This window comes from Triticum urartu, chromosome 1A (genome assembly GCF_056163025.1).
Source record: "Triticum urartu cultivar PI428250 chromosome 1A, HENAU_Tu73, whole genome shotgun sequence".
Taxonomy (NCBI): domain Eukaryota; kingdom Viridiplantae; phylum Streptophyta; class Magnoliopsida; order Poales; family Poaceae; genus Triticum; species Triticum urartu.
Genome location: NC_141873.1, coordinates 487,797,421 through 487,808,429, shown reverse-complemented (window position 1 = coordinate 487,808,429; position 11,009 = coordinate 487,797,421). Strand labels below are relative to the sequence as shown.

The 11,009-nt window shown below is 46.9% G+C and overlaps 2 protein-coding genes across 3 annotated transcripts; both read right to left on the bottom strand.

The window, feature by feature from the left end:
* Positions 1 to 485: 485 nt before the first annotated feature.
* Positions 486 to 3,716, bottom strand: LOC125532941 (uncharacterized). Of its 2 annotated transcripts, none has more exons than XM_087526499.1 (3): positions 2,261 to 3,716; positions 1,482 to 1,596; positions 486 to 892 (listed from the first exon to the last, which is right to left on the bottom strand). In XM_087526499.1, the coding sequence occupies exons 1-3, from the start codon at positions 3,389 to 3,391 to the stop codon at positions 867 to 869; spliced, it is 1,272 nt and encodes a 423-aa protein (XP_087382625.1). In that variant the 5' UTR covers positions 3,392 to 3,716; the 3' UTR covers positions 486 to 866. The 2 variants fall into 2 exon arrangements, with proteins under 2 accessions (XP_087382625.1, XP_087382626.1); XM_087526500.1 differs by having other exon boundaries at positions 487 to 892; positions 2,215 to 3,716.
* Positions 3,717 to 3,848: 132 nt separating this feature from the next.
* On the bottom strand, positions 3,849 to 9,288 carry LOC125521246 (selT-like protein). Its single transcript, XM_048686314.2, has 4 exons — positions 8,966 to 9,288; positions 8,774 to 8,847; positions 4,597 to 4,912; positions 3,849 to 4,252 (listed from the first exon to the last, which is right to left on the bottom strand). Exons 1-4 carry the CDS (start codon positions 9,206 to 9,208, stop codon positions 4,136 to 4,138), a joined length of 750 nt encoding a protein of 249 aa, XP_048542271.1. The 5' UTR covers positions 9,209 to 9,288; the 3' UTR covers positions 3,849 to 4,135.
* Between the last annotated feature and the right edge of the window lie 1,721 nt (positions 9,289 to 11,009).

Below are 11,009 nucleotides of genomic sequence, written 5' to 3'. Positions count from 1 at the left end.
TGTTGGAGATGCTCTTAGACCTGCGGTGTCAGCAAGTTTGCAACGCAGGATAATATGATGGATAGTATCGCACCCATTACGTTGTACAATAGCTGTCCATTCCTTCTTCAACATGTTGACTCTTGTGTCCGGTGTCCCTGAGTGCAACCCACAAGAAAACCCGATGCTTGTTAGGAATCAAACACCTTGGGTATAAGAACCTGCACAGCGGTATCATTAAAGTCGTCCAGAACATTCTCGCTGCCCAAAAAATCCTTGACCGCCCACACGCCTCAGCTCCCAACAACAACCAGTGCCGCTGATAGAACAGCGCGAGAACCCCATCAGGCCCACTCCGAATCCCTGACCGCCCTTATGTAGCTCTTTAGAATAACAATGTTCCATGGAATAACTAAACAGTGGACACAAGCTTCTGAATCACGCGTACCATTAACCCAAATACAAAGGTTATTTGCTGGATTACACGTTATTAGGTTCAGAAAGCAAGTTGTGCTGGTAGGAATGAGACTGATGGTCTAAACTCCGGTCAATAACACCAAAATAACATTTAGAACAGGGAACATATCGTTTTCCACTGGAAAGAGTATTTTAAGGTCATTGTATTCCAGATTAAAGAGAGCGCATGCATTTCTTATCTCTCATTACCACGTAAATGACCTATGCACTAAAACAATCCGATCAAACATATCCTTTGGTAGGTGCAATAACATGCTGCGGAGAAGATAAGCATCGTGTCTTGCAAGTAACAGTGCATTTGTTAGACTGCTCCATCTAAATTGCCGAGCGCATCAACAAGCGGAACACGCCAAGATTGTCCCGGCATTTCCCCAAAATGAGAGTCCATGTCTTCCAGTGCCACCATCAGCTCAGTTGTCGGTCCATTGTAAGGAATCTGCAAGGCAAAAGAGTAAACGGTAAAACAGAAATACCTGAATATTCTCTTGGATAATTTTCTCCAAAAAACATGATATACTCATACCAGAATACAACACTGTATGCCTGTTTTGTAAATCTCGTACGAGATACTAGCTAGCAAGAAACATACTTCAGTTCAGTCTTGATTTGGTAATGACATATCAGGATTAGTGACTAGTGAAAGAATAAAGCTGATCAAGGTGAGAGGGCAGGATGACTTTTAGGCTTTTTTCTCATTTTAATTATGTCTAGGGTATTGGTATAAGTCAGACCAGCATGGTAGTAGAGTAGTTCAGATAATACTCCTGTACAAAGCACTGAAGACAGTACCAGTGAAAAAACTATTGATGCAGCATAGGAGTTTGAATTAAGGATGACAATAGTATTATGGTATAAGGATCGTAAATTAGGGTAGCAGTTCGGCATGGTGACTTGACCAAACTACTTACTCCTGAGCAGTATAGGAAATATACAGAATCATGAACACGAGAAAAAAAATATGATTAAATATCAGGCGAAAATAAGAAGGGCACCCAAACAAGAAAGAATTTTTCAAGAGGAAGTACCAAAGATATTCTGGCATGCTTCGATTTTTTTCTGGTCTTTGTCAAGAGTCAACACGAACCAGTATGTCTGCCAAAGTCTTCCTTGTTGCATTGGTCGCCTTGCTCGAAAGTGTTCCTTCAGTTATATCCATATAGATACAAGAAATTAAACACAAATGACACAGAACAATGAGAACTGTATATCTTTCTTCATTACACCAAGAATTGAATCAGAAAATATCGCTTAGGCATTTAACATGACAGTTGCATAGAGATATATGTTGACATTAAGTAGAGAAGACATTTTTACTCAACATGATATACAATCCCATGTCCATTGCACTCAACAAAATACACCAGATTCTCTGGTACTACAAAATTCTGCCTGCGGCATTTCAGAATAAATCACTGCTAATGACGGCCAGTTTAGTTCTGAAACGTATGGGTCTATATGCAATGATTAATTCTACACAACATTTAAGATATCAGCCACCCAATCACTCCCTTCAGAAACTTCAGTACAGATACAATTTGTGTCAGTTACAAATAGAGTATATCCATGTTGTGCACAACAAGGTTCCACACACATGATTTGAAAACTATGTTAAACTAAAACTTGTGCACCCTAACAATTAAAGTGTAGGAAACTTCAGAGCTTCAATATGCAAATGAATCAAGAATGCATGTCTAAGAAGCATATATATATATATATATATATATATATATATATATATATATATATATATATATATACCTGTACACGGGAGGTTGTAGGATTCAATCCATGCTGGGAGCATTACAGGCACAAAGAAAGCAGAGCTGTAGCTCCGAGATGTGATGCTGTCTGGAAAAGAACTCCTCCCAGTCTCCCCCTTGTCAATGTCGAGTTCGCAAACAAGGTCGCCATGTGTGAAATAGAAAATGCTGGCATTGAATGGATCAATTGCAGAAATCCACGGCATTTCACATTCTCTTGGTATGGATTTGTCAGGGAAGACCAGGTTCAATCTTTTCTCATGTGTTAGCTTCCAGGACGACCCCTCGTCGTCGAGCGAGAACGAGTAGAGCATAAACGGCTCCTTAGTGGTCATTTCGACATAGCGCAGCTTCCCCTCGCTGACACCCAAGAGCCGGAACAGCATCAGCGGCGCGTCAATGTCGAAGTTGGGCAGCGGGCGCGGCAGCGCGACGAAGCCATGCTCCGGCCGGTCGCTGAATGGGTCGACGGAGAAGACACCAAAGAAAGGGTCGACCCACCACAGCCGGTCGCCGAACGCCACCACCTCGTGGTTCGGCATTGGGCGCCAAGCCGGAGCCGCGGACGGGACGAACAGCGGCGGCTCGTCCCACTCCCCTGTTTCGGACCGAAAGCGGCGCACGACCCTTTGGCCGTCCCTCTCCCGGAGGCAGAGCTGGGCGACCACGAACCTGTCAGGCGGGCCGTGGGGGCCGTGGGATTGGGTGAGCAGGCCGAAGGGCGTGGTCGTCAGCGCGGCATCCATGCTGGGGACGGGGAGGCGGAACAGCTGGCCGCTGAGAGGGTTGCAGACGAAGCGCCTGACGCCCGGGTCGACGGCGGCGGCGCACGCGGCCAATCCGGGTATCGCTTTGCTGCTGCCACTGCAGTCGCGGATGGCCTCGGGCCAGTCGCCGGTTTCGGCGAAGTCGAGGAGGAGGAGCCCGTCGCTGCTCGCGGCCTGGATGCTCGCGGCGGCCAGGTCCATGCCGTCGGCCAGGTGGGCGGGGACGGAGAGCTGGGAGACGCAGGGGGGTTCGTGGAGGTCCAAGGACGCGCGCGCGCCCGGCGACGGCGCCCCCGACGCGCCCAGCGCCGCCATCCTGTAGGTGAGGGCCCAGGGAGGGCGCGAGGACACCGTGCAAAGGCAGCGTCGGAGGGGCGCCGCGGCGGCGCCGGCGAGGCGTCGGAGCATCTTGCTTGCTTCCGGAGGCGAAGAGGGGTACGGTTTTGCGCAGCTTTGTCCTTGTGGCCGTGACGTGAGCGATCTGTGGTTCGCGGAAGGGAAAGAGGGGTTTGGTGCACATGGACTCGGTCCATGCGTCTCTGGCTGGCACAAGCAGGGGGCTACCCTAGCCCATGGTCTTGCAGAGAAGACTACAAAGATAAGTTTTTCTTTTAGGGGTACGAGATAAGGTGAGTTCGAACTTCTAAGTCCAAAAATCCATCAACTCCTCTTTCAGATTTTCAGACTTTTGCCAGTAGGCCGAGCGGCACGATCCAAAAATCCATCAACTCCTGTTTCAGATTTTCAGACTTTTGCCAGTAGGCCGAGCGGCACGATGCATGCAAAGAATCAACATACATGACCCATTGAGAAAAACAAGCTCAAACAAGAAGAATTTACTCCAAAAAATAAATAAGACTAAAACTTCGGTGCGAAGATTTTCAGACTTTTGCCAGTAGCATAGCAGCATCAGGCAATCACGATTATAGTGGGAGGTGTTCATACAGCAGTATCGATCGCACTGTCAGTCACTGTCTCGTGCAAGTTATTTTTAGGGCATTTACAAACCACACGCATATTCGGAAGCTAGTGTTTACAGGCAAGCTGTGGAGTTTCGATAGGATCGACATCAGCTAGCTAACCATAAAATACCTTAGTAGAGAACTAGAGATACATCCGCGCTGAGTACGATATTCTTTCTGAGATCATCGACTAAGACAAGACGTTTCCCATGTTTTTCCCGAATGGAGAAGGTGGCAGCCTGCTGCCGATGAGATCGCGCAGCTCAAACTCGCTAGGGAACCTCTGTTCAGCTAGTTTCGAGAAAACCTGGAAAGGTGGAAGCAAAGTTTTAGTAAGAAATAAATGTATTCGTGTATTACTGCTCAAGTCATGTCGGTAAAGCAAGCCTTTTCCATGTAGCAGTTTTTCTAGGAAGAGAAACAGAATCTCACGGAAAAGAAAACATCTCTGTGATAACCCAACAAGGCAAAAGGGTGATATTTTGTTTGTGGAAGTAATCTTTCAATATAATGAACTTGCAGTCAAAAGGAGTAAAGAGAAAGGGCGCGCACTAGAATCTCATGAATCCTAATTAATGATGCAAGCATGCAGCAAGCAATTTATGTGTTAAGAAGTGAAAGAGAATGGTGTGTCTGATATAGGAAACATACCAAATCTCCATTGCAGTAAACTTCAAAGGCACCAGAACTTTGTAGGAAAGACTGGGCAAAATTGCCAATTAGCCAAATTGTCGCCATGGTTCCAAATCTATTGGCACGCAACGAGTAAAACAATGGAGGTGGAGTAATGCCAAGTCTGGGGAAAATCTGGTCACCAGCCATTATTGTTGCAATGGCTCCAACTTGAATGACTGGCATGATTTTGCTCAGTACCCGCTTGGGGAAGGCTGGCGGATAATTATGCAAGAAAACATTAATGCCAGGAAATGATGTTTCCAGCATGCGCTTCATGGTCATTGCATTTCCCCTGCAAAATGGAAGTCAAAAGTTTTCAGTCTAACCTGTACATCCAAAGCAAAACATATAATTTATAGGATATCGGATGAAATATGCTGGCATCGCATATTAACTTAGCCCCATGTCATTCGATGTCCTTTTCAAGTAAGATCAGGAACTCAAGATAAGGAAACAAGTTCAAGCAAAGCTCACAGATTGAAAAAGTAAATAAAAAAATACAGTTGCTGTTGTTCCTTTCTGTTTGATATAATAAAAATAAAATAGTTAACTGACATTAGGAATTACTCAAAATTCGTGTTTAGAAGCCCTAGATCCATACCACGATTTAGTAATTGCTAATTGGAGCTAGTTGTTTCATATTTCACTTTACTGCACACTGTAAGAAAGAAAAGAAAAGAAACTCTTTCCCATTTTATACTCGTCGCGTTGTACTGGTGCTCACGACTGCAGGTCATATAATGAAGGCAAAAGAGTGAAAAAGAGAGCAGGGCTAGCTCAGTTGTGGCAACAATGCTCTGGTACACTGACACTGGTGTTCTCATGCAGAGCCAGCTAAGTTGTGTCAAAATTCAAGTTCACAAAGTAGTAGCCACATCGTATGTTAAGTGTTACTAGTGGCAAACGCCTTACTCCGAATGTGAGTAAAGTCACTATAACCCAGCTACCCAGTGCAGATCACAGTATTCAACATTCATTGATACCTAAATAGGTGTCTTCCCTAAAGGAAGGTCGCACATATCATGCCTGCTGTTGCTGGTGTGGCCAGAAGAATCCACCAACTAGGTCATCCCATACCCTCAAATCCCTCCATGAACCTGTGAGTAAGGGGGGCGCTTCCACCATCCACACGTCATTTGCAAGAGAGTGGCTACTTACAACAGTTTAAGCAGGCTACAACATGTTTCTGCTCATTCCTACAACCGCGTAGTTGGATGGCCAAGGAGTCAAGGACAGTGTAACTAGATGAAAGAAAAGGTGATGATAGGCTAATAGCTAGAATTTGGGAAGGGTGGGTTGCTGTGAACTTGTGATTGCAAGAAATGAAGCAAAAATAAAATACAGAAGTGAACAGAATAAAGGAAAACAAGGGGGAAATGGCACAGCAGTCATCATGGCATTGTTCTCTTAAAAGTTGGTAAACCCTTTCTGAGTTTCTTTAACGCTCGTACATTGTTACGTGTTCCGCAAACATTGGTCACACATGCCGAAGAAAACAAATCAAAGTAAAAAATGACATTTTTTGGAACGTCTTAGTACTTTGTCATGGAATGACACTGGAATATAACTTTTGGAGTGCTATTAATATACTTCTCAAACTCTGCAGCAGCATGGGCCCAATCTTCCTATAAACCAAATATGATCTGTGTACCTACCATTCTAATTGTGTATTTCTAACATTATACTCCCTCCGTCCGGTAAAAAGTGTACATCTAGAAATTCTAAGACAAATTATGGAGTGGAGTAAAAAATGCATTGGGAAGATGCAAGCCACCATCTCTCTCCTCTTTAATTACCCAACCCCCAATGAGCTAGGTGCATGTAGAAATTAAGAAGACTATGTATAGAATACTATTGGTCTTGATTATCGTGTGATGAGAGAAAATACTTTAAAGTGCATTGGGAAGATAGAAGTACACTCTTTTGTGGACAAATTTTAAACCCAAACGTACACTCTTCACCGGACGGAGGGAGTAATTAATAAGTGGTAGCACACAAAATCAGTAAGTGTGCTGGAACTTGGAAAATTGACAGTCTATAGAACATGCTGCCGCAAGAATTTTCAAGACGTACCATGTAATTTACATAAAACGTGTATAGCACCAAGGTAAAGGGTTAAGAACAAACCTCAAGCCCTACCAATCTACGACTGGAGAAGATATCGTAGTGTTCATTATCACTTGCTAGCGACAAAGAAGCCAGGAACTGCCAGGGAGTGAGGGAGGGATAGTAGCCGACAATCATCAAGTCTCACTAGAGAACTGATTACTTACTGCTACCTAATCAGTGCAAGTTAAATCTCAGCTGACCTGAAGCTAGAAACATTTTAAGTCCATGAATATGCTTACTGTCAGCTTATATTAAATGAATAATGTGTGCTCTCAACATTGCCATCATCTATAGCTGAACTCAACCTGAACTGTACCAGATGAAAGCAAGGATATTGCATCATGCTTACAATGCTATCATCATTAATAGTTTAGACTAAACAAAGAGTGGCAGACTAAAGTAGAACCCTAACAAGTGTGCATATCAATTTGCCTCTGGCAAGTTATACGAAACAGATAGCCAGCTGGTGTGGAGCAACTTAAGAAGTGGAAGGGCCCAGCGAAATGCAGCTTGTGTGGTTTGGAAGAGGAAGTGAACCACATCTTGTTTAACCTTTTGCTTGCCAAATGCCAACTAAGTCTGGATCAGCATCAAAGTGGCTCTGTCCAGGGACAGGGTCCCCAGACAACATTGGAGACTTCTTTAGCACTAAGTTATGGGGTGTAACAGGTCAAACAGAAAGGTAATGATCTTCTGCTTTTCAGCAGTAGCCTCGGGAATTTGCAATATGGCAATGGAGGTGAAGATGCCAGAGCAACAGAAGATGTATTTTACAAGTATTCTATGTTCTGTGCAGCAATGGTGGCCATTGCTACAAGATCAGGAGAAAGAAAAGCTGCTGGAACTGATGGATAAGATTTGGCAACAGATTCCTGTGCACCGTGGCCGTACATAGGTGCATTAAGGGGTATTACTCGTTCTTTGTGGTTTTCTTTGACGCCAAAGTTGATTATGTATTTTCTTCTTATCAAGACTCTAGCCGTGTGAGTTCTTTTGTTGGTCAGTTCTGGGCCTTTTTGTGTTAGCTGTAATCAGGAGCTGGTCACCCCAGCACATCTTCCCTATCCCTGTACAGTGTTAGCTTTATAACCAAGCCAGCGAAAAGTGTTTGTCCAAATAGAACAAATATGATAGTTTGGAATAAATTGTGTAACTACACATAGGAGATTGGGGACTAGAGCATAGGTTGGGACTCACGAGGTCAAACCAGGGAGATAACAGATTGATAAAATATAAACTCACAACAACCATCAAGTTGTTGTTTAGGAGTTTTCCCTCTTTTTTACTTCTTGACATCAGAAAGACATACGCTTATCTCCTCACCAGCAACCTACATATCAGTCTGTTCAAACCACACTGGAATATAGTTAACTGTTCCACCATTACCTATGTACTTTGGAAGCAAGATTGTGAGGCGTCCCTATAACACAGTGCTGAGGTCCTCATGGATTTCGTTGTCGAGAGTGAAAAAGATCTCACAAGTACTCCATAAGTCAATTCATATTCCTGAATCAGCCCTTCTATAGGAGCACTTACTTGACCCCTGAGTAATGAATTAAAGGATACTCATTCGATCTCTAATTCTAATCCAATTCCTTTCATATTTAAACAATATTCCATATTTATTCCAATAGCACCTCTTACTTGATCCATGTACATATTTCATAACAGTGTCTGACTTTTAATGTTTAACAAAGCATTAACACTGTCACAAGCGCACTAACATTTTCATGAACAATAACTGCTCCTCCAGTTCGACACTACTAGTTTAACGCAACTGTATTAAGCGTTCGGCATTAGCAAATGCTATCTAACAACCACCAGTGAGACTGGTTTTACTGGAGTACCAAATAATCCACCTCCTAAATCATTCTGCATGATAAATTGGTCCGTGTATTGGTGCATGGTCAACTAAGGCAAGCACGCAGCAATTCCAAAAACCCAGTATCCGCCGCACTGCACATACGTCCAATTGATCCACATAGGCAAACTACAACACCAATTGTGCAAGCAAGCAAGCAACCATCAGTCCGCGTGCACTCACTTGTACGAGCAGGAGGCGCAGAACTGCAGCTCCACGGTCGTGCCGAATCCAGCGCCTCCCTCCAGATTGGGCTGCTGCGGTATCACAAAAACAACACGTCAGCTCTGCAGCCCAGATCGGAGCGACAGAGTTCCGGGCTAGGGTCTTACGACAAGGGGGGAAAGGAATCTCGGGCTAGGGTTTACGACCGACCTGTATGGCAGGGGCGGCGGGGTCCGGGTGGTGGTGGTGCGGCGGGTGGGGGTGGTGGTGCGGCGGGTGCGGGTGGTGCGGCGGGTGGGGATGGTGGGGCGGATGAGGGTGGGGGTGGTGCGGGGGGTGGCCGTGGGGGTGGCGCAGGTGGGGAGGCGGCGGCGCGAAGATGTGGGAGAGGTCGGAGATGAAGAGGAGCGCGGGGAGGCCGACGAGGAGGAGCTGCACGCGGTCCATGGCCATCGCCGCCTTCCGGTCGCCCGCTCTCCTCCCTTCTTTTTTCCTGGGACGCGGAACGGAAAGAGGCGGAGCCGGTGCTGAAGGCGACGAGGCACCTTCCTCCGTCTCGTCAAGCCGCCTGCCAGGTGGGCTCCGGTGGTGTGGGTCAGCGCTGTCAGTGGGGTTCCAACGTCGTGCGGCGAAAGGCCGGGAATCTTTTCGTGGTGGAGGCCGTGGGCTCGGGGCCTCGGGCTCGGACGGAAATGCGACTGGTTGGACTGGACATGCACGTGGGCCTTCTGGGTTTCGACGGCCCACCTACGTTTTTTTTACGCGAAACGTATTACTGCAGTTGGACCGTCGATCCGTCCAGCTCTGGGACACTCGACAGCCACTTGAGTTGGGTGGGTTCGCTCTCACTGAAAAAACAAATCCGTAGCTGCGGTCAAAAGAAAAAAAAGAAAAAAAGAAAAAACAAATCCGTAGTTCTCTCTGCAGAAAGAGAGATGAGCTGCCTGGCTGCAGCCTTGCAGCGTAAGGGAGACGCCCCATGATGCCCAGGCAGACAACTGAGCTTTCCTGGGGGTCAATGTCAATCAAAGTTTGGCCCAGATCAGTTTGGTGAGCGACCTTTGGAGTCTTGGGGTAGAAGCTCGCCACCCGGTCTTACCGGCAAGACAAAACAAGTGTTCCACTCAAGACTCAAAGTTGGTGCGGTCTACTATAAAACAAACTATGTATACAGCAGGACAGGCTTACGAACCGAGCTCTCATCACCCTGATTTTATCTCGTACTAATAAATGTTACTATGTTGTTGTCCATTGCTCGCTCCAAAGTTGGCCAGGCGCCACGCGGGAAAGAGCCCGGCCATGAGGTTTTTCACACGCGAGCAGTTTTGCACTGATCGCCATCTCCAGAAGCATGCGCACAGTTTCGGCTCTTCCGCGCGGTAAAAGTGATGGTGTGGACGAAATGGATCGGGCCGAACTGCTGAGGCGAAACGTGCATGGCAGAAGGAAAGGGCAATCATGCTCACGCTGCCATGCATGCATCTGCGCCTGCGCGGCGCTCGTTTGACAGCGTGCCATGCGCCCTCTGCGATGCGCCTGACAGTTGACGGAGAGTGCACTATGCACTCCACTCGGGCTCGTCTCGACTTGGCTGGCCCGACAGGTTAAACGGCAGTAATGCCGCTGCCGGGAGTGCCTTCTTCTGTGGTAATCAAAATAGAAACACGTACTACGGGCATGTGACAGTCTCCAAGACATGTGAGGCCCGCCTTTTAAATCTCAAGCCCCGTACGTAGTACGCCTCTTCTTAAGTTCGGATTCAAACACGACCCGTAAAGTTTGCAAAGCGCTTGAATGGTCGAGCACACCACGCCACCACACACAAGTCTAGGGGCCGGTGTGCGGATCGTCCATGAGCGGTCAGGTGGGCACGTCACGTGCCACGTGTGGCTTACGTGCAGCGTATGGGCGCGCGCGTGTCATCGCGCAAGCAGCCTGGCTGTTCGACTCACGTCCGCGCCCCGTGGAACTCGTTTGTTGGGTGTGTCGAGCTGGCGCCACCGATGGCCGATCGAGCAAGGCCTTTTTTGCGAGCGGGTCACGTCACGTCCCCCACAAGGGACACGGATGGTGGCTCCATGTTTCCAAGACCGCGTGCTCGGTACACCGTACGCGCACGCACCGGTCGTGAGGCCGGCGGGGCTTCTCTGGCTTCCTTGCGCCCGTCGATCGGCGGAGAGTTCCATCGCAAGCTAGCTGGCATAAGGGCGATCTTTAACCAAGATGGACGTGTACGGAGTACAAGATGGAATAC